This window comes from Megascapheus bottae, chromosome X (genome assembly GCF_031878675.1).
Source record: "Megascapheus bottae isolate mThoBot1 chromosome X, mThoBot2.hap1, whole genome shotgun sequence".
Taxonomy (NCBI): Eukaryota; Metazoa; Chordata; class Mammalia; order Rodentia; family Geomyidae; genus Megascapheus; species Megascapheus bottae.
Window position 1 is genome coordinate 35,687,825 of NC_143547.1, and position 27,954 is coordinate 35,715,778.

At 41.4% G+C, this 27,954-nt stretch overlaps 1 protein-coding gene across 1 annotated transcript; it reads left to right on the forward strand.

The window, feature by feature from the left end:
- Window positions 1-1,282: 1,282 nt before the first annotated feature.
- Alas2 (5'-aminolevulinate synthase 2) lies at window positions 1,283-27,798 on the forward strand. Its single transcript, XM_090325882.1, has 11 exons — window positions 1,283-1,324; window positions 6,738-6,933; window positions 7,915-8,037; window positions 9,538-9,648; window positions 11,770-11,992; window positions 12,549-12,733; window positions 16,459-16,638; window positions 18,419-18,583; window positions 19,134-19,402; window positions 21,382-21,544; window positions 27,514-27,798. Exons 2-11 carry the CDS (start codon window positions 6,753-6,755, stop codon window positions 27,675-27,677), a joined length of 1,764 nt encoding a protein of 587 aa, XP_090182008.1. The 5' UTR covers window positions 1,283-1,324; window positions 6,738-6,752; the 3' UTR covers window positions 27,678-27,798.
- The last annotated feature ends 156 nt before the right edge of the window (window positions 27,799-27,954 follow it).

Sequence of the window (27,954 nt, forward strand, 5' to 3'; positions counted from 1 at the left end):
AAGTAGAAAAAAGAAACTGTAGATAATATGTAGACTATGATCTTGCTTATGTAGATATAATATTAATGCTTTTGAGATGAAATTATCTGGCTATAACATAGTTGCCCTGCCATAGGCTTGAACAACAACAGAGAATGAGAAATAAGAGTGAAAATTTTTATTTACATTTTTTTGCCATTCCTGGGCCTTGAACTCAGGGACTGAGCACTGTCCTTGGGCTTTCTCAAGGCTAGAGCTCTACCATTGGAGCCACAGCACCATTTCCGGTTTTTTCTATATATGTGGTTCCGAGGAATTGAACCCAGGTCTTCATGCATGCTACACAAGCACTCTTACTACTAAGCCAAACTCCCAGCCCTACTTACAATGTTTTATTTCATGGGCTTTTGAAAATTCTTAAAAACTATCTAAGTAGTTGTACAAAGAAAGTTCAAATCAACATGTCAGTTTATGAGCACAATGTATAGTGATCAATGTCATAATTTTCATTATTCTTTTTATAAGTGCAAGAATTAGAAAAGAGCAGACAAAGGTCTGGAAGTGTGGCCTAGTGGTAAAGTGCTTGCCTAGTGTGTGCAAAGCCCTGGTTTGGTTCCTTGGCAAACTTCTCAGGTTCCTAATTGGGGCTATGTACTTTCTAGGTGGCTAATTATCAGTGAGATGCCTCACCCTACTCTGCTTCCATTTATTTATAGATAATAATATCCTTAATGTCATTATTGGGGTTAAATTAATCCATGTAAAGCAATGAATAAAAAGTCTGGTACATAGTAAGCATCCCATTAACATCCACTGTTATTTCTCTGGGCCAGGCACTGTGCTGTTTTCTATACATGATGTTACGAATTGTTAAACCATCTTTGGATATACCATAAGGAATTTGTTGCAGGTCATGAGCACAAAACAGAATTCTAGGACTGACTTCAGAGCCTTTTCAGTTTTTGCCACATTTTTTTTATTGGTTTGATTACTTAACTTTTGTAGTTGAAGAAATGGAAGGTCAGAAAGTTAATTTTACTCAAGATGCCTTCCCTGATTCTATGTAGATAGTCTGATCCCCAAATCCAAAGGAACTCATCTCAGTAACTCAGAAGAGAAAGCAAACATAAAGGCAATAGAGAGGGAGAGGGTAAAATCCAGAGTGGTGGGGGGTACTCCTTTATTTTTTATCTCTAACAGGGCCCTGAGATACTGCTGAGACCAATGAAAGCCAGGCCAGAAGAAGGCGGGGTTGGGTGGAGCTGAGCCAAAGCCAGGGATAAACACGGAGTCCTAACTCATAGCACTCACCCGTCTTCCGTTCGTCCTCAGTGCAGGGCAACAGGTAAGAGCTAATTTTCAGCCTGGTGCCTTCTCTCTTGGTATACCTGTCTACCTCAGAGCTGCATACTCTATTATCTCACTGAATCTGATATTATGTTTCTTAAAAACAGTCTGTTATTTTCTTTTTTGTGTGTTTCTTCCCATCTTTCCCTGTTAATCAGTTTTTGCTTCTTTTCCCATTTTCTCTGTTGGTAGTTTCTAATATTACTTTACCTATTCTCCAACACTCTTGCTTTCTCTTATTTTTCCTTCCACTGAGTTTTCTTGCCATCTCTCCCTTTTTCTGTTTCTTATCCTCAATTCCTGTCTTGATCTTTGTCCTGTTTCTATTTCTTCCTATCACACTGTTTTCTTCTTTTTCCTTTAGTTGGTCATGAGGCTTGAACTCAGAGCTTGGTTGCTAACCCTGAACTCTTTTGCTCTACTATTGTGAGCCACAGCTCCACTTCTGGTTTTCTGGTGATTAATTGGAGATAGAGTCTCTCGGGGACTTTCTTGCTTTGGCTGGCTTTGAATTGCCACAGCCTCCTGAGTAGCTAGGATAAGAGGCATGAGCCATTGGCACCCAGCTTACTATTTCTTTTAAAAGAAAATACTAAGTATTTCTCCCAGCAAGTCTCCATTCTTCCTTCCATTATTCCTGACCAAGGGCACATAGATTGACAGGTCATAGTTTAGGGGACTAGATTTAAGAAGGAAATATAAAGGGAAATGAAGGGGATAGAAATGAAGAACTGGGTAAAGATTTAGGGGAATTGAGAACTGGTGAGATAGATGAATTTGTGATTCTCTTATTCTAGCTATGTAAAATAGTATCTTCTGTGGTTGGATGAGTATACTAAGAAGGGAGGTAAGGCCTGATGCCTCCAACTCCTGAAGACAAGTAACTAATTACCTTCCAGATCTAATTGTGCTTTTAAATCAGAGCACAAATAAAGGGAAGGGAGCAAAGAATGCTGTAATGAATGGTTTCTGGTTTCTCTACTTGGGTCAAGTTGCAGTTGGCTTTTCTGACTTTTGGTGTTGGCTCATTCAGTGCTGGCATGGAAAGGAATTTTAAGGATATAGGGAAACCCTATGATCCATCATTTGGCTTGAAATGTCACCATTATCTTTGCTTGGAATCATTGTTTTAAGTATAACCCAGACAAGCATTTGCACATAGTAAAGTGCACAAATGGTTGAATGGTGGAATAAAGGACTGAATAAGCCTTTTTTTATTTGTACAGGTACTGAAGCTTGAACTCAGGCCCTAGGCAATATCCCTGAGCTTCTTTTTCTGAAGGCTAGTGCTCTCCCACTTGAGCCACAGCATCAGTTATAGCTTTTCTTGAGCAGTTTATTGAAGATAAGAGTCTCATAGAGTTTTCTGACTGGGCTGGTTTTGAACTGCAGTCTTCAGATCCCTGTCTCCTGAGTAGCTAGGATTACAGGCATGAGCCAACAGCACATGTCTCTGAATAAATCTTTACCAGAGCCTAAAATCTTATTTTAGTTAGATATGGGCTCTTTTGGCAAAGGCATTGGTCACAAGAGGTAAATGTTCTAGAAAGAGGTCTGTGTTAGTGAGTAGAGTATAGCATCTGGACTCAGGCCCTCAGTTACAAAAATATGTAATAAGATTTGAATCATGGACCCATAGTAATGACTATATAGTGTTATTTAGACATAGATTGCCTCAGTTAAAATCCTGCTGCTTTCACATACTAGGCTCTGTGACATAGAGAAGTTATTTGGTTTTTTAGGGCATCAATTTTCTTATGAGAGGGCTTTCATGAAGACTGATTAAGACACTGAATGTGTATCTGAATATCAGATCAACTGGAATCTATGAAATTACCTAGTGTTATGTCTATGGAGAAATGGTATCTCAAAGAGGGTAAATACAGATCCCAAATACCCACAGTAAGAAAGAATCTGGTCACTAGCTTTCCAGACTGTTTGCCATATTCATGATGTGACTTTCCTTGGCTGTACCCGTCCCTACATAGAAAAGTAGAGAAAACAATTGTTAATACTTTTTCAGCATTTATTTTGGGAATAGGCATTCTTCTTAATATTTCATATAGTTTATCTTAGTCTTCAAAATACCCTGTGAAGCAGCTAGTCTACAATATCTAAATTTTATAGTTAGAAGCTAAACAGCAGAAAGTTATCTTCCGAAGACCCCAAAGCTAGTGAATGGTGAATCCAGGACTCACACTCAAGTAGCTTTACTCCAGAATCTGTGCTTTTAATACCCTAAATGACCAGAACTGCCTTCCTAATTCAATTTTATACTCTATAGTCTCATGGGAGAAAGTGGTATTGAATGGACATAATGTCTAATGTGCCTAGATTACAAAATTAAGAATCATAATGATGTATAGACAGAGCAAAAAATGGGGAGATTCCAGGGAAAGGGTATTAGAAAAGATAAAATTGGAAACAGAGTTTGAATAGATTTGATAATTCAATGAACTTCAAGTAGTCTAGCACAGGACCCTGAGCACATCATGGTCACATAGTTATTAGAGGCCAGGCACTGGTGGCTTATATCTGTAATCCTAGCTACTCAGGAAGCTAAGATCTAAGGGTCATGGTTCAAAGCCAGCCTGAGCTTATCTTCCATTAACTACCCCCAAAAAGACATAGGTGGAGCTGTAGCTTAAGCAGAAAAAGCTCAAGGATAGTGCCTAGGCTCTGAATTCAAGCCACTGGACCAGCACCTCCCCTACCACCAAGGTGGGTAGAAAAAGCTCATGAGAAAGGATGAGTATATTGAACTTCAGTTTTATACATAGAAGGTAGACTTATTCTACCATCATTCTAAGGCAGGACTGGATTTTGCCTCCAATCTTGGGGGCTTCCTGTTTCACTACATAATTCAATGTTGCTATTATTGCTGTGTTGATTCTGGGGGAATCTTGGTCACCCGTCTTAGCTCAGCTCAATAGCCAGAGCCAGATGCTCAAATGTGATTCGAGGAAGAGGCTCCTCTTCTCTCCCACACCCTGGACTCAGCTTGGGGAGTGGTCAGACCTCAATAGTGATAAACTCTGGGAGCTTTATCTGTCCTCTACAGGCTCAGCCCTGGGTGCTTTAACTTTCTTGGGAAGGCAGATGAAGGGAAACTCTTATCTACAAATATGAAGTAGGCACTGGATCAAATTCAAGGCCAACTATGTGAGGTAGGCATAATTACCTCACATTTGACAGTTGATGAAAACTAATACCCAAAGAAAGGGAGTGACTTGTCCAAAACCATCAAACAAAGAAAGTAGTGTGGCTAGAATTTAAATTTTAAAAGTTAATACTTATTGGGCTGTGAGTTTGGCCTAGTGTTAGAGTGCTTGCCTAGCATGCACGAAGACCCGGGTTCGATTCCTTGGTACCACATACTTAGAAAAAGCCAGAAGTGCTGAGGCTCAAGTGTAGAGTTCTAGCCTTGAGAAAAAAATCCAAGGACAGTGCTCAGGCCCTGAGCTCAAGCCCAGGACTGGCAAAAAAAGTTAATACTTACTGAAAAAATACTATGTTCCATATGGTATCTTAAAGGCTTGACATGGATTGTTTAGTTGTTTCAGGACTCTTTCTGCCTTTCCTAATTTCGAGGGCCACTTCTCCAGACCCTACAAAGTAATTCAGGCTGCTGGGACAGCCTGTGAGAGTAACAGAGGATGCTCTAAGAATAAGAGGGATGGATTGCTTTGTGTAGTAAGAAGAAGGGAGGTAGGAGATTGCCAACTGAGAATGGGGTCATGAGTTCCATCTTCTCATCAGTCCCTCACAGCAGAAGGTTTATAGACAGAGGATTTCTGTGCAGAAGCTATCTTGGCAGTGTTAGAACCTTAGTCTTCCCACATTCTTCTGTATCTTTCTTTATCTTGTCTGACCCTTTAACTCTGGCTTCATAATTTGCCCCTTTTCTATTTGTTTCTACCTCTAGCTATCTTTCCCCTGGTATATCTCAGTTTTTCTTCGTCCTCCCCCACTAGTACCTCCTTTTCAATCATTAATCTTGTTTTTTATTTCTTCTGCCCACTTTTTGACACTCAGCCGCTCTCTCATCTTCTATTTGTGCAATGCTCCCCTTTCCCCTACATCTTCATTGTTCAACCCTTCCCAGAATTTCTCAAGTCTTACTGACATTCTGCCTCTGTTGGCGTATTTTCTCTCAATTTGTTTTATGAGCCTTTGTTACTGGATCTTTCTTCATGTTCCTTTTGTGATCCCTCTGTATTCTTTTTTTGCCAGTCCTGGAGCTTGAACTCAGGTTGTGGGCACTGTCCTTGAGCTTTCGAAGGCTAGTGCTCTACCACTTGAGCCACAGCACCACTTCAGGATTTTCTATGTATGTGGTACTGAGGACTGGAACCCAGGGCTTCATGCATGCTAGGCAAGCACTCTACCACTAGGCCATAATCCTGTCCCCCTTCTCTGTATTTTTATCCCTTCATTCATTAATTCTCCCCCTCTCATTTTCTCTTTCTCTATTCGTCTGTATTCCCCATTATTCTTCTGTTCTGTCTTTCAGTCTTCTTTCTCATGTCTGCTCGTGTCCTTTCCCTCTTTCTCACCCACAATTTCTGCTCTTCTAATTCTACCAAGATCGTGTCTTTGTTTCCTCTCTCTCTCCTTCCCTTCTGTGACCTTTTCTATTTTTCAATTTCTTTTTACTCTTCCCTTATTTCCCTTCTCTTTCTCCTATTTGAACTTATGCTCATTCATTCACTTGCTCCAAAATTCAATAAATATCCATTGAGTGCTATGTCTTTTGGTTTTTCTTTTCCTCATCTTTTCTCTGGCCCCTTTCTTTCTTGTCTTAGACTCTGCCTCTTCTTTTGAGCCACAGGCAATATCTTTGTTCCTCATCTTTTACACTCTTGGGGTCTTTCTTTCCTCTCTTCCTTTACCTGTGCTTATCCAAATGTCCAGATAAAAATCCAAATGTAGGACAATATCAACCTGGTGGTACACAGTCTAAATGCCCTAAGACCTCCTTTCTTATTGGTTCCCTGGATCTCTTTAAGCTGATAAATGGTTTTGAGCTTCTTCTTCTTCTCTGGCAGAGCCTTGTCAGGAAATGCTCTTGGACAAGTAAGTATGAGGAACTATGTCAGTCTTCACTTGGCTAAGGATGGTATTCATAGATTTCTAGCTTCAAGTATTTATTGAAGCTAGGTGAATCAACTTTTATCCTTGAATACACAAATACACTTCAGTGATTCTAATAATCACAGAGTGGCAGAATCTGAATCTGAATCCAGGCTGAGTACTCTGATAAAATTAGAATAGAAGTCTTTTCCCTGTCTTGGAGGAAAGCACTAAGCTTCGGATAGGAAGCTAAAGTCAAAGAATCAAGCACAGGAATGTCCCCTGGCTTGTGACCAAACTGTTATAATGGAATGTCATCTCTTCCATATTTTCTGCAGGACTTCGGGATCAAGATGGTGGCAGCAGCTGTGTTGCTACAGTGCTGCCCAGTACTTGCTCGAGGTCCCACAAACCTCTTGGGTAATGTGGTCAAGGCTCACTCATTCCTATTTGGTAGTGGACGCTGTCCCATCCTGGCCACCCAAGGGTCAGCCTGTTCTCAAATCCATCTTAAGTCAACCAAAGCTGGAGGAGGTAAGAAGAAGTCATTAACAGAGCAGAAGGGGAAACAGAAGTCAAGACCTCTCTGTTAACACCGCTTACCACACGTTTACAACTTGCGTGAATTTCCATCCAATCTCCTATTAGTAAGACAGTGCAATGCAATAATACCCAAGACATTTTGTTACATGGGATAAGCAAGATACAGGCAGTATGTAAATATTATTCCAAATCGGTTTTTAGGCTATATATATATATATATAACATATTTGTCAGTTCTCTTATTGTAGTGATTAAGTATTTGAGGAAACATATATATATATACATATATATGATAAAAATTTATTTCAGTGTGTGATCTCAGTCCATGGATAGCTAGCTGGCTCCATTGTTTTAAGTATACTATGAGGTAGAATATTGTGTGGCAGAGGAGAAAGTACAATCATAACCACCACAAGGTTTCAACTTACACTAGAGACCATTGTCCAATAATTAGAAAAGTTCTTATGAAAATGTCAAGACAAAGTGAACTGCTTAAGGATATACCCAGGATATGTCTTTTGCCAGAGTGTATAGAAAGTGTCATTGCAATGCTCTTTATATCCTATACCCCTGCCATGTGGAATCTGCTTTAATTTGCCTGAATCAATCCCACTGTCTCAGTATTGTGTACCTTTGCTGTTGACATAAATTATTATACTTTCCCATATTATTACTGTGCTTGGGCATCATCACATTTGCACATACTGATTACACTGCTAGCCTCTTCAGAGCTAACCCTTGGTCATGTCCTCCCATCCTCGATTCTATCCTAGAACAATGCACCATGTATCTTCAGTATATACTATCTCCACCTGCTTAGCTGCTCCCCTAGCACAGAGACCAGATTCATCTTGCTCAATGGTTCTATCATAATGTGAGATAGGGTTTAGGATACATTATGTTTTATCATCATTGTTGAACTAAACTTATAACCAGAAATGAATCCCCAAACATTCTCTTATTGTTTTGTAGATTCTTCATCTTGGCCCAAAGGCCACTGTCCCTTCATGCTGTCAGAATTCCAGGATGGGAGGAGCAAGATTGTGCTGAAGGCAGCCCCAGAAGTCCAAGAGGATGTGAAGACTTTCAAGACAGGTCGAAATCAAGTTCTCTACTGCTAATGCCTAAATCTACATCATCATAGTCTTGAGTTATTCTAATCCAAAAGAAGCTACTATACAACCTCTGATGAGATGTCTGTCCTTTTTCAGGGAAGCCATAATAGGCAATAACTTAAGATTGTGCACTGAAGCATGCACTCTCCAGTATACATGCACATCCAGGAACTTATATCTTTTAGCCTAATGTCTATAATAAGCATCTAGAGTTTAGCCTCCCCTTCTCTAGATAGCTAAATAGAACCCAGAAGGCTAGGATCTTACATTTAACCAGGATCACATCATAAGAATATGGATTTATATTATATGAAAGACAAAAGGTAGAAAGTATACATGGCCTTCTTTAACGAGCCTTGTTTATTGAAAGGTTTGTGTGTGTTTGTGTGTGTGTGTGTGTGTGTGTGTGTGTGTGTGTGTGTGTGTGTGTCATGGGGCTTGAACTCTGGGCCTGGGCGCTGTCCCTGACCTCCTCAGCTCAAGGCTGGAGGTCCCTTCCCCTGGGCCTGGGCGTTGTCCCTGAGCTCTTCTTCGGCTCTAGGCTACCACCCTACCTGTGGAGCCACAGCCCCACTTATCGTTTTCTAGAGGTTAATTGGAGATAAGAGTCTCAGGGTCTTTAAAGCCTGGGCTGGCTTTGAACCTTGATCCTCAGATCTCAGCCTCCTGAGTAGCTAGGATTAGAGGCATGAGCTACCACACCCAGCTTGAAAGGTATTTTGAATTAGTAGTTTCATTAAAATAAATACTCAATGAGATACATCTTTTAGAAGGGTGTGGAACTCAAGGTCAACTCAAGTGGTGCAACCACCCATGACCTTAACATCTGCAAGGTGGCCTCACTGTTGACATCATTCATAAACACTTTTTTGGAATATAATTAAGGCCAATAAATTCAAAATAGAAATGTAACAATGTTCAGAACAAAAGAGTAAGGTGTTGGGGTTGGCAGTGTAGCTTAGTGGTAAAATGCTCGCATAGCATGCATGAAGTCCTGGGTTCGATTCCTCAGTATTCCATACACAGTAAAAGCCAGAAGTGGTGCTGTAGCTCAAGTGGCAGGGCACTAGCCTTGAGTAAAATGTGTCCAAGGACAGTACCCAGGCCCTGAATTCAAGCCCCAGGACTGGCCAAAAAAAAAAGAACAAGATGAAATTTCCTACATCTGTCTCCAAAATACAGGACCCAAACGCATTTTTCTGTATCTGTCTCCCAAATGCAGGATGTGTTAATCCTCTTACCTCAGAGCTAAGAGAAGATCCTAGTGAGAAGTATTACTTACCATACAGAAGGTTTCTTGACATTAAAAGACTTGTCACTTGGGAGGATAAATAAGGGCTCATTTTGCACAAGATTTTTCTGTAGAAAGCAGAGAATATAAACTCAATTTTCTATTTTTTTTGCATTGATCCCAAGTGAACACCACATGTTGAACTTTCTCTCTCCCTCACTTAATGCCAATGAATTCTATACTCCTCAGACATGCTGAGCTCCCTGGCCTCAACCAGTCTGAAGAAGATACTCTCTCCTTCCCAGGATCCAGAGCAGACTGCAGTGAAACTTACTCAGCTGATTCAGGACAATATGGCCGGTGAGTTTGCCAGGGTGGAACTAAACCGTGGACGAAAGAGAAGAGTTCTTGTAGGGCATCTAACTCAGTGGAAAGAGGTAGAAGGGCTTTGAAACCATGGGTCTGTAAGATACATTTTAGCATTGGTATTTGCCAGATGTGTGCATGTTTGAATGTAAGTCACTTGTCTTGGGTGGAATTTTTAAATGGTGATCATGAGAAGGAGACAAAATTATAGTTATATTATGAAGGCTCATGACATATTAGCTTCACTTCCATTATTTCCTCTCCATGCTTCCCTCAAAAACTCTTACTCTTCATAGACCCTTTGGATCTCTCTTGTATGTGTTCATATTTATTTATTGTAATGCTATTTGATCAATTATTCTAATTGGGAAAGAATAAGGAATTATTTTCCAACCAACACAGAAAAATATACAGGGAAAATTAAACCACTCAGAATACCATCATCACCATTAACTTTTTGTTATAATTTCTCCTCAGTATTTTCCTATATAGCTAAACATGGCATTGGGGCAGGGGAAGCAGTGAGGGGGGGAGAGAGAGAGTCCCTCTCTATTCTCATCACCATATACATGATGTTTTCAGAAACACAATTTTCTATCCATAGTTTGCTGTGATGCTTTTGTCTTAACAACTTAACAATATGACATGGACATCCTTTTACATCCATAACCATAGATCTGCTAATTATTACTAGCTGGAATATGTTCTGTATGGTGGATACAAGAGCATTCTGCTAAAAAGCACTTATAATTTAGGGCATTTCTATATTTTTTTACATTCTTGCCATTTAGATTGCATGTCAGCTTTATCCACATATAACTACACAAAGCATTATCATTTCTGTGCAGATCCTGGAGCTTAGCTCAGAGCCTGGGTGCTGTTCCTGAGCTTTTGCTCAAGACCAGCACTCTGCCACAGCTTCTCTTCCCACTTTTCGATGGCTAATTGGAGATAAAAGTCTCATGGACTTCCCTGCTCAGGCTGGCTTTGAAATGAGATCCTCAAATATCAGCCGACTGAGTAGTTAGGATTACAGGTGTGAGCCACCACTGCCCAGTTCTTTTTATAAATCCTAGTATGTCACTTGTTTGCTGAATAGTTACTTGCTATGTAACCTCACAAATTAATTAAGCTCTTCACGCCTCATGCCCCATTTCCTTCACATCTATAAAAAAGATATTCTACATGCAGTTTCTGTGAAGAATAAATCAAATAATATTTTAAAATTCCTGAAAGTGAGCCTCAAAGGTATAAGACATTCATTAAAAACTAGTCATGATAATATACTTCAGTATTATCTGGTTTTATTGACTATGCTTACTACAGAGGTAATGATACTAATATTACTAGGTGCCAAGTGTTAGTTTGGATGTATTACATACTGTTTGTTACCAGATGCTCATAGTTGTGCAAAGAGGTATTATTAGTCCAGTCTACAGATGAGGACATTAAAACAGAGACAAGAGATTCATGTCTTGCTCAAGGCCATATAACTAGTAAGTGACATTATACATACATACATATACATATATAAATATATATATAATTACAAACTAGATCTGTCAGTATTTCTTCCACTGTGACTGAAAGTAGTAATTCCAGTTAGAAGGCTTCTGCACTAATCTTTGGAAGAGGGATGAGGTCATGCCAAGGGTAGGAAGCCTAAGTGAAACATGTAAATTAATTACTGAATGAATGAATAAATGAAAGTACAGTTGAATGAAATAGTAGATAGTTCATATGATTGAGAAAACCAGTGGCAGTACTAACATTTAGCACACTCAAAGGCAACAATATGGATAATATATAGTGCTGGGTACTAGTAGCTCATTCTTATAAATTCTAGCTACTAAGGAGGCTAAAATATGAGGATCACAGTTCAAAGCCATCCTGGGCTAAAAAAGACCACGAGACTCCTATCTCCAATTAACCTCCAAAAGAAACTGGAAATGTAGTTAAGGCTTAAGTAGCAGAGCACTATCCTTGAGCAAAAATAGCTCAAGGAGAGCACTCTGAGTTCAAGCCTCAGGACTAGCATTCCCCCCTTCAAAAAAATAGTAGCCAGGAAGAGGGATTTGCAATACATTATTTTGATTCCCATTTCTACTCCTGCAGGAGACCATGTCTTTGGTTATGACCAATTCTTCAGAGATAAGATCATGGAGAAGAAACTGGACCACACCTACCGCGTGTTCAAGACTGTGAACCGGTGGGCTGATGCATACCCCTTTGCGCAACACTTCGCTGATGCATCTGTGGCCTCAAAGGATGTGTCTGTCTGGTGTAGTAATGATTACCTGGGCATGAGCAGGCACCCTCGGGTCTTGCAAGCAACACAGTGAGTAGCAGTCTGGATCCCAAGCTGTAGAGACACATCTATACAATATCATGAGGCACACATGGAAGGGAAAGGCAGAGCTGGCAGTGGAAGCCTGATTTCTGCTATCACCTTTTTGGCCAAAGTATTTCAGACTATCTACTCTTCGGATATAGGCTACATTAGTCAACACAACCACACATTTCTAAACTCCTGAGGGTCTGCTATTGTGGAGGATGAGAAACCAGTCAATGTCCACTCATTGTTCATGAGCTCCTATCTGAGTGTGGAATGAGCAATGACAGAGACAGCATGTGACCCTCCCTTTAAATTTTCCAACTACTCCAATTCCATTTGGTTTTCCTCCACCCTCCACAACATCCCTGAGTGCCTCATCCCTGAAAGGTCCCATGTCTCCTGTCCTTCCTCTACTGCATCACATAGGACACAATTGATATAAGATTCCTCCATCAACACTGATCACCCTCCCACCTGGAAAAGGCTTTATATCTAACAGTGAGCTTTTTTGTTTTTTTTTCTTCTTCTTCTTGTCTCTCTTCTGTTTTCTCTGGACCAGGGAGACCCTGCAACATCATGGAGCTGGAGCTGGTGGTACCCGTAACATCTCAGGCACCAGTAAGTTTCATGTGGAGCTTGAGCAAGAACTGGCTGAACTGCACCAGAAGGATTCAGCCCTGCTCTTCTCTTCCTGCTTTGTGGCCAATGACTCTACTCTCTTCACACTGGCTAAAATCCTGCCAGGTAAGTCAGTGGCCGGAAATTTAGTTATCATACAGTATCCGGTCTCACTACAGACATAGAGCATTCCCTCAGTTCTGAGTTCCCTTGTTTCCATTGTTCTTCTTTATCTACCTTGCATATCTTCCAAAACAGAGAATTATAACCTTCTACTCTCATTCTTTCTCTTTTTTTCCAGTCCTGGGGCTTGAACTCTGGACCTGGGCACTGTCCTTGGACACTTTTTGCTCAAGGCTAGCACTCTGTCACTTGAGTCACAGCATCACTTCCAATTTTTTCTGTGTATGTGGTTCCAGGGAATTGAATCTTGGGCTTCATGCATGCCAAGCGAGCACACTGCAACTAGGCCATGCTTCCAGCCAGGCTCTCATTCTTTCTACACATGGATTGAGTAGGGTAGCAGGGAACATCACAGCATAACACCAGGAAGTCACCACTCACAGCTCAACTGGGCTCTTAATACTTAAAGTTTTATTTCTTCACAGAAGCTTGCTCAAGTCATTTCTCCTTTAAAACCTTACCAAATAACCCACAGCCCCTTCCCAAATAATTCAGAAATCACCAGGCATGATTTCCTTATTTATGGACACTAGACCTACCAACTTGTCTGCTCATTGACCTTTCCTCATTCTTTTGTCACAATGAAAGACTGCCTAGAGGCAATCCCTTTAACTATACATGAGATCACATATTCCCACTTTTCTCTCTGTCAATAGTGTCATCACCTTATCTACCTTCTCATTTTTCCAACCCAGCTCAGCCTCAGATGAATACCACTCTCCCATTCTGCCATGTCGATCCTAGGCTCATACAATTGCTGAGAAGGAAGCCATTAACAAATATTCCCCACCTTCCACTCCATCCTCTCTGTTGTCAGGCAATCCTGTTTCCCTAGGTAATTGTCCAGGTCTCTGGGGACAGTTTTAACTTTCCCATTATCCCCAACCTTCTCTGCTCCTTCCAGCAGAGGCTCTTGCCTCCTATTAAACTGACAGTAGAAAACAACAGACAGCAAGCATCCTCAACTCCTAACCACAAAATACCTACAAACTCATATGGAGCTCCCTATTTGTTTCCTGTCATAGTGGAAGAGATGACTCTCTGCTTGTTTAATAATCCTTCCATTAGTCCTATGCCCCACTTCCCACCATCTGCTCAAGAACCTCCATCAGTTTCTTCACAGTTTTCTATGTTTTTAACACCTCACTCTTTTTAAACATGCTCAGTTGCATCTTATAAAATGCATTGCTGGACCAAGGAGTTTGGCCTAGCAGTAGAGTGCTTGCCTAGCATGCACAAAAACCTGGGTTCGATTCCTTGGTACCACATACAAAGAGAAGAAAGCCAGTGGCTGAAGTGGTAGAGCTCTAGCCTTGAGAAAACCCAAGGACAGTGTTCAGGCCCTGAGCCCAAGCCAGGACTGGCAAAAAAAAGGCATTGCCTCAACTCATCATTCTGTAGCTACTGCCCTGTCTCTTTTCTTTCAACAAGCAAACTGCCTAGAGGCAGTCACCTAGGTTGCAATCTATTACCTCACCTCCTGTGGATTCTTCATCTCACTGAAAATATCTATTTCTTGACATCTTGAGGTCATCTATGATCTCAAATAAAGGCAACATTTCTGAGGGGATTTTTTTTGTTTATTTGGTTTCTTTTTTTGATGAATCCCCTCCTCTTTAACCATTAGAATTCAATTTCTGCCATTTCTTTGATCACTACACTAGCCTAGAACCTACATAATTTTCTTTATACCCTATATTCTTTGCACTCTGTTCTGCCCAGGATTCAGAACAATATTTTTTAAGCCTATATTTGGCTTGACCTTAGGATCCTGTTCTTTTTTTTTTGCCAGTCCTTGGCTTGAGCTCAGGGACTGAGAACTGTCCTTGGATTTTCTCAAGGCTAGAGCTCCAAACTCCTGGCCCCCCTGTTCTCTTTTTTTGTGTGTGTGTGCCAGTCCTGGGTCTTGAACTCAGGGCTTGAACACTGTCCTTGGGCTTTTTCCTCAAAGCTAGCACTCTGCCACTTGAGCTACAGCACCACCTCTGGCTTTTTCTATGTATGTGGTACCGAAGAATCAAACCCGGGTCTTCATGCATGCTAAGCAAGCACTCTACCACTAGGCTATACTCCCAGCTGGATCTTGTTCTCTTGCTTAGCTTTTTTTCCTGAAGGCTGGTGCTCTATCATTTGAGCACTCTATTTTCAGTTTTTGATAGTTAATAAGAAATTAGTGGGCTTCTCTGCCCTGGATAACTTCAAACCAAGATACTCATATGTCAGCCTACCTGTAGCTAGGATTACAGGTGTAAGCCCCAGTACCTGACTCAGAACAGTACTTTTGATCTGTCTTGGTACTTAGACACAGGCTTGGGCGCTTTTTTGCTCAAGTCTAGCATTCTAACGCTTGAGCCACACCTCCACTTCTGGCTTTTGCCTGGTTAATTGGAGATAAGAGGTTCATGGGCATTTCTGCCTGGGCTACCTTCAAACCACAATCCTCAGGTCTTAGTCTCCTCAGCAGATAGTATCATAAGCATGAGCTGACAGTAAATACCCAGCCTTAAATCAGTCATTTTTATTCATCCATTCATTCAAGAAATATTTCTTTAGCATATACTATGTACTTAACCTTATACTGAAAACAAAGGATATAAAGATAAAATGATTTCATTCCTGCTCTGAAGATACTCCAAGAGATATCTTCCAAGAAACCGTGACTCATTTTCATAAGTAGAAAGGTCACAATTCTTTAATGTCACTATAATTCCCAAGATCTAAGAACCTGCAATCTGCCAATTTCCCACCTCACCTGCCCTCTCAGTAAAATTCCCTGCACTCCTCATATTCTAAAGCAAGGCCTTTCCTTCTCGGGAGCTTTGTTTTCTCCCTTGCACAGTCAAGGCAATGGACAGCATAGCCATTACCTTCTTCTGACCTGTCATGAGCATGTTTCCAATGGGAAAAGCCTAATAAGTATTTACTCCTGTAACTATAAAAGCAGATTACCTGGACTACCTGGAAAAGGTCATTTATTACACCAGGAAAAATCTAGCATCATCCTGATCTTCAGATATTCCTTGAGATTAACCCCATTGTAAGCCTTGACTTGATTTGTTGAAGAGAATGAACCTAGGCCCTATCCTCAAGAAACTCTAAAGATTCTTATAAAATTAATTTTATGTCTACTCCAAGACAGTGAAGCCAGGGAGGAATTAGAAATTATAGGCATGTGAAGGTGCAGTACTCACACCTGTACTCAGGAAACTGAGGATCCCGGTTTGAAAACAGACTGGATAGGAAAGTCTGTGAGACTCTAATCTCCAATAAACTACGCCCCCCACAAAAAGAAGGCATAAGTGTCTCTGTGACTCAAGTGTTAGAGTGCTTGCCTTGAGCAAAAGAGGCTTGGAGACAACCCCAGGCCTAAGTTCAAGCCCTAGAACCAGCACATAAAAAAATTAAATGGCCAGCCACTGGTGGCTCACGCCTGTAATTCTAACTACTCAGGAGGCTGAGATCAGAGGATTGCAGTTCAAAGTCAGCCCAGACACTCAAAAGTCCATGAGACCCTTATGTCCAAGTAACCGCCAGAAAACTTGAAGTGACACTGTGGATTACTTGGTAGAGTGCTAGACTCCCTTTTCCTGATAGGTCGCATCTGAAGTTTGAAGTGGGCATACTGAGGAAGAAGCTTAAGAATTACAATTACACATTTGGTTCCTCAGGGTGTGAGATTTACTCAGATGCAGGCAATCATGCTTCCATGATCCAAGGCATTCGCAACAGTGGCGCAGCCAAATTTGTCTTCAGACACAATGACCCTGATCACCTGAAGAAACTCCTAGAGAAATCCAACCCCAAGGCACCCAAAATTGTGGCATTTGAGACTGTTCATTCCATGGATGGTATGTATATTGTGAATGAATACATGTTTACTAATATGTATCTCACAAAAATTTTGGTGATGATGACTATGATGATGATGATATTATGTTGATGATAATGATGATGAGGATGATAACATCCACAAAGTGCTATTTGCATGTCATGCCAAAATATTGTTATTTTACATCTACTAATTCATTCATTCTTCATGACAATGCTATGGGAGAAGTGCTATTATTACCTTTATTTCTTTTCCTATGAGAAACTGGGCAATGGTTTCAGTTGGAGTAACTTACCCAGAGTCTTACAGCTAATAAATGCCAAAAGACAGAGACAATTACATTCATCTTACAAGTAAGGAAAGAAAAGTTGACAGAGAATATAAATGTTTCTTTTAGGTGACTCAGGAAATTGGTGTCAAATATATTTTCACCAAGGATATATAACTCCAATTTCATTACACAATACTCATTCCATTAGAAATGATGTGCAAATCATTCATCTGTGTCTGACTTCTACAATGGAAACATCCATAAATCATTACCTATGATTTCTCCTAAGGTTAAATATGAACCATTGGAATCAATATAGCTTTTCAAATCACACAGACCTAGGTTCAACCCCCACATCTGATATTTATCTTTGTGAATTTGAACAAGTCTTTAAATCTGTGGGCTTCAATTTTCCCCAAGGTGAAATATCTGATTGTAAAAAATGGGAGATGATGGATGCCATTCCATTCATTTTGTGTTAACAGAAATACATAACTATGCCTTCCTGCTTCCTTTCTTTTCCTAGATGCAACAAAGCTTAAAGCTTTCTATTACTGGCCCTGTTGACTGGAAGTCATGTTATATAAGTACTCTTTTCTGGATTTATTTAAGGGACATGGTCCTCATTTTGTCCCTTTTACAACGGAAACGAGAGTAGGTCCATAATATTCCCTTATTCAGCTAGCATAAATGACATAATGTAATAATTGTATAAACAGGTTTAAATCCCAAACTGTCATATTCAAATCCCAGCAAAACAATTTATTAGCTTTGGAAAGTTTTTAAATTGTTTTATATCATACCCTATTTAGAACATGGAGAGAATTAAATGACTTAATATATGTAATAGGGCCAGGAGCATGGCCTAGTGGTAGAGTGCTTGCCTAGCAAGCATGAAGCCCTGGGTTTGATTCCATGGTACCACGTACACAGAGAAAGTCAGAAATGGTACTGTAGCCTTGAGCTAAAGAGCTCAGGGACAGGACCCAGGCCCAGAGTTCAAGCCCCACAACCAACAAAGGGAACAAGAGGGAGAGGGAGGGAGAGAGGAGTGACGAAGGAAGGGAGGGAGAGAGGGGGGAGGGAGAGGTTCAAGCTACACGACCTACAAAGAGAGAGGGAGGGGTACAGATTTGCAGGGGAAAAGAAAGGCAGTAGTGAAAGGACTATGAAAAATGGCAAAAACAAGCTGATAGCCTTTGTTATAATGAAGTAAAACTAGAGAACCCACACTTAATTCCAGTCCAGGAAAGCACACATAACAAGCATGCACATACTCATGAGCATACACACACACACACACACACACACACACACACACACACACACACACACACACACACACACACACAGCCAAAGTCTATGAAGGGTACAAATGATGGATGCTTAAAAAAAGTGTATAATAGTCCCAAATGAGAGTGCATACCCTTCTTTCTCTACAACACCTTTTTCCAAGCCCAAGCAGGGATACATGGGAAATTCCAGGAAAGGGTATGATCTCCTAGTCCTCTGCTTTGTCTTTGCTCAGGTGCCATCTGTCCCCTTGAGGAGTTGTGTGATGTTGCCCACCAGTATGGGGCCCTGACCTTCGTGGATGAGGTCCATGCTGTAGGGCTGTATGGGTCCCGGGGTGCTGGTATTGGGGAACGTGATGGAATCATGCACAAGATTGACATCGTGTCTGGGACTCTCGGTGAGTGAACTGCCCTTACATACAATCCAGAGACTCTTGCTGGATCCCTATCTTCCTCCTCTCCAAAGCTGCAGGAGCTACTGGGGTAGAATTTACATACCAGGTCTGTCTACTAGACTGTGCTACCAGATCCCCTCTTGACTCTCTTCCCACTGCAGTCCTTCCTAAAGAAAGACTAGGAGAGTTTTGTTTGTTTGCAAATCGCCTGAATAAATATCTAGGTTCAACTTAATTATTTTCCTCCCCAACACCAATTTCAAGCTTCATCATAGTTCTACTCCAGGTCTAAATAGCTAAAGGTCCCCACCCTGTTTCTTCCTATCTACTCATTACATATGGCAAGACTTGACAGCCCTATCTCAGAGCCACAGAATGATCAACTCTTTGCTTGTCACGGACAAGAGAGATGAGCAGAAGCCTGGAGAGAGAATCTGCAGTCCCAGCTTCTGATATATCACCTTGTGTGAAATGAGGAATGGTCTTGTTTCTCTGGGGTGAAGGGGACGTGCTGATTATAAAGTTTGTGCATATCTTTTCTCTCTGTTTCTAGGCAAAGCCTTTGGCTGTGTGGGTGGCTATATTGCCAGCACTCGTGATTTGGTGGACATGGTACGCTCTTATGCTGCTGGTTTCATCTTCACCACTTCACTGCCCCCAATGGTGCTCTCTGGGGCTCTCGAATCTGTGCGTCTGCTCAAGGGAGAAGAGGGCCAAGCTCTGAGGAGGGCCCACCAGCGAAATGTCAAGCACATGCGCCAGCTACTAATGGATAAGGGCCTTCCTGTTATCCCTTGCCCCAGCCACATCATCCCCATCCGGGTAAAAGTGCTACCCTGCTTCCCTGCTATCCCCATCTGTCTCTTCCAAGAGTCTTTCCACACATGCACTCCAAGCAGAAATGAACTCTTCCTTTCTTAAATGACATCTATTGGTATGAGTAAGTCAGTAAGTCAGAATGTGGGAAGGATGCTTGTGATAATCTATGGATGAATAAAAGTCATCTTGATATTGGCAGGATAAGTTCTAGGACATTCCCCACCCCCCCCAACACACACACACACACACACACACACACACACACACACACACACACACACACCCCCAATACCAAAATCCACAAATGCTCAAATCCCTTTATAAAACGGTATATTTACATATAACCTATGCAATCCTCCCATATGCATTAAATCATCTCTAGATGATGTATCCTAATTCAGTGTGAACTCTATATAAATAGTTGCAATATTGTATTGTTTAGGAAATATCAAGAAAAAAGGTTTATTAAATATATTAAGGGTTTTATTGGTTGTTATTTTGGTTTTGGTGGTCCTAAGGATTGACTATAATTGTTCTAGGTAGTTGATCTAACACTTCAGCCACATTCTTGGACCTTTAGATTTCCTTTTCTTTCTTTTTTGTTGGTCCTGGGGGTTGAACTCTGGGCCTGGGTTCTATTCCTGAGCTCTTCAGCTCATTAGTTCACAGCTTGCACTCTACCACTTTGAGCCACAGTACCACTTCCAGTTCTCTGGTGGTTAACTAGAGATAAGTCTCACAGACTTTGATACATGGGCTGGCTTCGAACCACAATCCTCCAATGTCAGCCTCCTGAACAGCTAGGATTACATACTTGTGCCACCAGTATCTGGCTAGATTTCCTTAATTTTTGAGAAGGGTATTATATCATATTTATATTTAAGCCGGCCTTGGCAGCAATCCTATTTGTGCTTCCCACAGAGCTGGAGTGACAAGAACGTGAAACTGTCATCCAGTTTTTTATTGGTTGAGGTGGTGGAATCTTATGAACTTTTTTGCTTGGTATCATGATTCTCCTGATCTCTGCCCTCTGAGTATATAGAATTACAGGTGTGTGCTACTGTGCCCTGCTAAGTACATACTTTGTTACTTTTTGTGGTTATTTTTCTCATTTTATTTTTTTTAAATCTGAGATTCATTGAATCCTTTGGTGCAAAGCCCATAGATACAGAGGGACAAATGTCATAATTGCTCCTTAGGAACCATTTTTTTTTCTGGTCAGAGGTAGGGGGTGGTTGAACTCTGGATCTGGGTGCTGTTCTTGAGCTATTTAACTCAAGGACCCTTCTCTACCACTTGAACCACAGTGCCACTTCCGGTTTTCTGGTGGTTAATTGGAGATAAAAGTCTCATGGACTTTCCTTTCCCAGCTGTCTTTGAACCACAACCCTCAGATCTCAGCCTCCTGAATAGCTAGGATTATAGGTATGAGCCACCAGTGCCAGGCTTTTGTTTGGAAACATTTTTAAAATATCTGACATTTTCAGTAGCTAACTGGCAACATCTTTGAAGTAGCATGATAGGATTTTGGTTTCACCCAGAACCACCTACAAATTAATCTATGTGCTTTCCTTTAAAAACAATTTCAAGTCAAGGTTCCTGGTACTAACTCCACCTCTCCTTCAAATGCAGTTGTTGGGTCTTACTAAGCCCCTTATTTAAAAAAAAAATCCAGGGGCTGGGAGTTTGGCCTAGTGGTAGAGTGTTTGCCTAGCATGCACGAAGACCCAGGTTCCATTCCTGGGTACCACAGACACGTAAAAAGCCAGAAGTGGTGCTGTGGCTCAAGTGGTAGAGTTCTAGACTTGATAAAACTCAAGGACAGTGCTCAGGCCTGAGTTCAAGCCCCAGGACTAGCAAAAAAAACCAAATCCATGCCTCAATTCACTGATGTTCCTTGATTGGAATCCCTCCATCTGCTTAATGGAGCCAGTGGCAAGGCCAAGGTGGCAGGTATTCAATGACTTTTCTTTTGAGCCCAGGTGGGTGATGCAGCACTCAACAGCAAGATCTGTGATCTCCTGCTCTCCAAGCACAGTATCTATGTGCAGGCTATCAACTACCCAACTGTCCCCAGAGGTGAGGAGCTGCTGCGCCTTGCACCCTCCCCCCATCACAGCCCTCAGATGATGGAAAACTTTGTGGGTAAGTACTCAATTCTGTGCGTAAGGATTATTGCATATCCCTACCCCTTCTGAACAAGAAGTTAAAGAAGTTGGGAGGATAAATTCTATTCAATCTAGAAATTATTTCAGGCTCTAATACCAGGGTCATGAATGAATGAGAAACAGCCCACAGATTCACAAGGGCTCTAGTTTAGTTGCAGAGACCATCACAGACAAGCTTAACAGGGAATGCATTGGGGAGCTATGGGTTCATTGAGAAAGGGTTTTATCTAGTCTGAGGGACTTCAAAGGCCTACAAGTAAAGGTAACAACTAAGCTGAATCTTGCAAGGTGAACAGTATTGGATCAAGAGAAGAAAGAACGGTGTGTTAGAGACATTCCGAGCAGAGGGAAAAACATGAAGAACAAGGAGAAGAGTGAGAAACAGTTAAGAGATATATCAAGGAAAACAGTCAGGTATGGGGTAGGAGGAGTAGGGAACTGGTGGCTCCGACCTGCAATCCTAATGACTCAGGACGTTGATATTTCAAGATCCGGGTTTACAGCCAGCCCCAGCAGATAAGTCTATACCAGTCTTATCTCTAATTAACCACCAAAAACCCAGAAGTGGAACAGTGGCTCAAGTGGCAGAGCACCAGCCTTGAGCAAAAGAACTAAGGGACAATGCCCAGGCCCTTAGTTCAAACCCCAGTACCGGTACAAAAAAATATAAATTAACTTTTTAAAGAGCTGAGATTTAGTTCAGTGGAAAAGTGCAAGTGGCAAAGTAGCAAGTGCAAAGTCCTGGGCTTGATCCCCAATACCAAAATAATAAGACGGTATATAAGATTTAAAAAAAAAATAGGGTGGTAGAAATGAAGTGGGAAAGAGTTAAATTTTTTTTTGCCAGTCCTGGGGTTTGGACTCAGGGCCTAAGCTCTGTTCTTGGACTTTTTCAAGGCTACAGCGCTACCACTTTAGCCACAGCACCACTTACGGCTTTTTCTATATATGTGGTATTGAGGAATGGAACCTAGGTCTTCATGCATGCTAGGCAAGCACTCCACCACTAAGCCATGCTCCCAGCCCCCAAAGAGTTAATTTTTGAATCTAAAAGACAGTGCATGACAGGGATTATATTGAGGTTTGTAGAGCTGAGTAGTTTGGATTATCCCCCTAAGGAAGTGCAGTTTCATTAATTCATGTAAATCTTCTTGATTCTGGTTGAATGTAGTTTTGTTTTAGTGTGTGTGTGTGTGTGTGTGTGTGTGTGTGTGTGTGTGTGTGTGTACCATCCAGTATGATACATACTGATGAGCTATAGTGAGAGAGTTCATTCATAGCTACAAAGATTGGGAAAGGTGAGATTGCATGGGCTTTGTGGATAAGGAAGTCTTTTTGAAGTACATGTAGATATGGTATAAGGATTTCCAAACAAAGAATTTCTAGCAGCAATGAGTTCCTGGAGGACAGACAGTATAGGAGTTTAAAGATGACAAACTAAGGTAGGCACAATTCATTCATTCATTCACTCACTCAAAAGTACTAAATGATGCTAATTCTTAAGTATCTAAACATTTTACAGAATTCACTAACAGAATCCTTGATGTCAATGTGTTGGCATCATTTCCATTTTGTGTACGTAGAAGTTGAGGCATTGTTACAGCATGTAACATGTATATGTGGAAGTTGAGGTATTGTTACAGCAACGTGCTGGTGGGTAACATCCATAATATTAGCTACTCAGGAGGCCGAGATATGAGGATCGCAGTTTGGAGCCAGCCCAGGCATGAAACTTTTTTTGTAGCACCCTGGGGATTGAACTTAGGGCCTGGGCTCTGCCTTAGAGATTTTGTGCTTAAGGGTTGTGCTCTACCACTTGAGCTACAGCTCCATATCCAGCTTTTTAATGGTTACTAAAGATGAATCTCATGGACTTTCCTGCTTGGGTTGGCTTCAAACCTCAATCCGCAGGCTCATTTCCAGTTAACCAGGAAAAGTGACAAAAGTGAAGCTATGGCTCAAGTAGTAGGGTATCAGCATTAGATAAAGGGAAGAGATTACATCTAGGCCCTGAATTCAAGGCCTAGCACTAGCACATATAAAAAAATATATTCTACTGGTTCCAGGTCAGAGGGACTAGGTGGTGATGGAGTGGGGGGATTATATACCAGGTCTACTACCATCCAGAGCTGATGATCTGGTTCTTGGAACTTAAATTCAGTCTTTATTGATATGGGCTTTATTTACAAGCTCTCAGTATTCTTAGGCTTCTGAATATTCACTTATGCTGGGCATTTGCAGGAAAGATTTAACAAAGGCATCTCTCATGACTTCACTAGCTCCTCAGTCCCATAGCCAACCCATCCAGAAATCCAGAATCTTTCCTACAACCTCTCATGTCAACATAATTTCTTATTTCCTCTCTCTAGTTCCTCTCCAATCCTTTCTCGTCTCTGTACCACCCCCCTCACCCCTGTGGGGACTTTTTTTTCTGAAATCCTAACAATGCTGCTCTCTTCATGTTTCCCTGGAAACTATACTCTAGAGCAGTCATCTCTAAGGTGTGTTTTGTAGGATGACCCATGTGATGAGGTAATAGATTTAAGAGTTTTATATTTATTTTTATCTCAAAAATAAGAAATTAAGACAAGCACTGGTGGCTCTTGTCTGTAATCTTGGCTACTCTGGAAACTGAGAATTGAGGATCAAAGTTCAAAGCCAGCCTGGGCCAGAAAGTATATGTGACTTATATCCAATTTTTTTAAAAAAAAATCACATCAAAAAGCCAAAAGTGGAGCTGTGGTTCAAATGGTAGAACATCAGCATTGACCACAGCTCAGGAACAATGCCCAGGCCCTGAATTCAAGCCCCAAGACTGGCACAAAAATAAATAGAAAGCCAGGCACAGTGGCTTACCCCTGTAATCCTAGCTACTCAGGAGGCTGAGAAGGCTCAAAGTCAGCAGGGGCACAAAAGGACCTGAGACTCTTATTTCCAATTAACCCCTAGAAAACTGGAAGTGGAACTTGGCTCAAGGGTAGGGCGGTAGCCTTGAGCTGGAGAGCTCAGGGACAACGTCCAGGCCAAGTTCAATCCCCATGACCCACAAAAAAACAACAACAACAATAACAAAAAAAAAGCAGCCATTCAGAACCTAAAAAAATAGAAAATTAAGCATTATTGATACTGAATTTAATACACAGGGTGACAATAATTCATATATATATAATACATAAACAAACATTGGAGACACATGCTAAACTGTTTGCACTGAGAGACATGTTTAGTCCAAAATTTGTAGATGCCTTGGCCTACAGAACAAAGTTGGAGCTCAGTAGCATAATGTTAAACAGTGATATTTATATCTTCTCCTCTCTTGTATTTTATTTCCGTACATGAAGCAGGTGACTTTGGTTCCCCTCATTTGTTCTACTCTTACCTTCGGGTCTTTGCTAACACTGCTTTCTTCTGACTGGAATGCCCTCCTTCCTCCCCTCTGTGGTTCAGTTCCTTCCTCTTCTAGGCTTAACTCAGGTATTCTTTTATTTGTTCTTCCAAAAAATTATTAGTTATTTGTTGTAGGCTAACACTGTTTTAGATTCAGGGGACTCAGTGATAACCAAATGAGACAAAATGCCTACTCTTCCCAAACTTACATTCTTCTAGAGAGGGATAATCAAAATATTTTTTTTCCAGTCCTGGGCCTTGAACTCAGGGCCTGAGCAATGTGCTTGAGCTTTCCTCAAGGCTAGCGTTCTACCACTTGAGCCAGAGCACCACTTCCGGCTCTTTTCTATGTATGTGGTACTGAGGAATCAAACCCAGGCCTTCATGCATGCTAGGCAAGCACTCTACCGCTAGGCCAAACTTCCGCCCAAAACATTCTTTAAAAATAAGCAAATGAAGGCAGAAATGGTGGCTCACACGTATAGTCCTAGCTACTCAAGAGGCTAAGATCTGAGGATCGGTTCAAAGCCAGCCAAGGCACTAAATTCCATGAGACTCTTATCTCCAATTAATCACCAGAAAACGTGAAGTGGGGCTGTGGCTTTAAGGGTAGAGCAGTAGTCTAGAGCTGGGGTAGGGCAGTAACCTTGAGCTGAAGAGCTTTGGGACAGTGCCCAGACCCAGAGTTCAAGCCCCACGACCAACAACAACAACAACAACAACAACAACAAAAAACTGAGTCATACCTGGGATTCTAGCTACTCAGGAGGTTGAAATCTGAGGACTGTTGTTCAAAGCCAGCCCAGACAGGAAAGTCTTTTGAGGCTTTTATTTCCAAATATCCACCAAAAATCTAGAAATGGAGCTGAGTATTAGAGCTCTTGCCTTAAGCAAAAAAATGCTCAAGATCAAAAAAAAATGCTCAAGATCAGCAATGAGGCCCTGGATTCAAGCCCCAGGACTGGCACAAATGATAATAAGTAAATTAAATAGCACATTTATTCTAAGAGTTTTGAGGGAGATAAAGCAGAAAAGGGGAGTGGGAAATGCTGAGGGTAATGGTTCATTTGGAGCTGGGTTGTAGTATTACAGTATTAGGGTTTACCACTAAGGGGACACTCTGAAGGCGGTGAAGGAGTTAGATGGGTAGGGAAGGGCATCTCAGGCAGAGAACACAGCCTAATGCAGGGAAGACTCTAACACAAGAGAATTCCTTCCATATTTAGGGAATAATACGATGACTGTGGAGTGGTATGAACCAACAGAAGAAAAATTAGGCAAATTAAGATGCCATGTGGAGCCAGATTGGGTGGGATATTGTAGGTCACTGAAGGATTTGGGCTTACACTAGAAGACCCTTAAGAATGATCTAAGAATGGCCCATCTGATACAAGTTTTCAAAGAATCACTTCAACTTCTGTGTCGAGCATATCCTGAAAGGTAGAAAAGAGTGCAAGCAGGCCAATCCATTGCAATATTCCAGGTGAAGTGGTGGCTTATATTTGATGATAGCAATAGAAGTGATGACAAGTGATCATATTGTAAAGATGAAGCTAATAGTGTTTGCTGACAGACTGAGGGAAAGATGAAGGTTGGCTCTGAAAGGTTTGCACTGAGCACATTTGATAGAGAGGAGGGCCATGAGTTGTTAGTTCAGTGATGACCATGTTAAGTTAGAGATGACTACTAAACATTCAAGTGGAGCTGGACAAATAACACTGGATACACAAATCTAGAAATCAAAATAGATTTCTGAGCTAGCGATAAACATTTCAGAATCATCAGCATAGAGATTTTTAAAGCCATGAGACTATATATATGCACATAAAAAAGATTATTTGGGCAGAGGCCAGGCATATAACTTGATTCACTTCCTACAGCTAGATCAGGCTCTCTCCAAAGGTTCCCATCCTCCTCAGGAACAATTTCCCCCAAAGTCTGCCCTAGATACAACACCGATTGTGATAGTACCGTCTTCATCATCACGCTAGGATGCTCTAAATACATAAATTCATCCCATGGCTCACACAGTTCTTGTACTCAGGGAGTGGTACAGCCAGTATGACTTGAAATTTTGTCGTAGGATTTCTTCTCAACCTTTTTGTTTTTTGGCCAATCCTGGACCATGAACCTAGGGCTTGGGCACCCTCGCTGAGCTTTTGTGCTTCATGCCAACACTCTTACCACTTGAGCCATAGCTCATTTGTTTTGGGTGGGGGAGAAGTGGTTAACTGAAGATGATTCTCACAGACTTTCCTGCATGGGCTGGCTTCAAACCATGATTCTCAGATCTCAGATAACTGAGTAGCTAGTATTATAGGGATGAGTCCCAGGTGCCGGGTGCTGTCTTCTTCTCAATCTTTTATATATCTCAGCACTTATAGATAAATGGAAATATCCACAGCTCACATTGGAACAAACAAAGCTACTGTTGGCCCTCATGCACCTCAAAGGATTAAGAGGAACAATACTTTGGCCTATCTATACTTTTATACTGTGACATAGAGAGTTAGAAGACCAAGTCTAAAGATTTTCCCCTCCTCTCTCTTCCACCTTCAGAGAAGCTGCTGGAAGCCTGGACTGAAGTAGAACTGCCTCTCCAAGATGTGTCTGTAGCTGCCTGCAATTTCTGCCGCCGTCCAGTGCATTTTGAGCTTATGAGTGAGTGGGAGCGTTCCTACTTTGGGAACATGGGACCCCAATATGTCACCACCTACGCCTGAGATGCTAGCTGCCTTAGATGGCTACTCCAACTACACTTCCCTAGAGGCTGGGCCTCCTTTCTCCCCTGCTTTGTTGTGTGCCTCTAGCTGATTTGAATCTGAAAATAAAGAGCAAACTACAGCCATTGTAACCTTTTGTTCAACACAGAACTAACGATTGCTCTATGCTGACTCCTTTTTTGTTTGTCAGTTCTGGGGCTTGTACTCAGGGCCTGAGCACTGTCCTTGGGTTTTCTCAAAGCTAGAGCTCTGCCACTTGAGCCACAGCACCACTTCT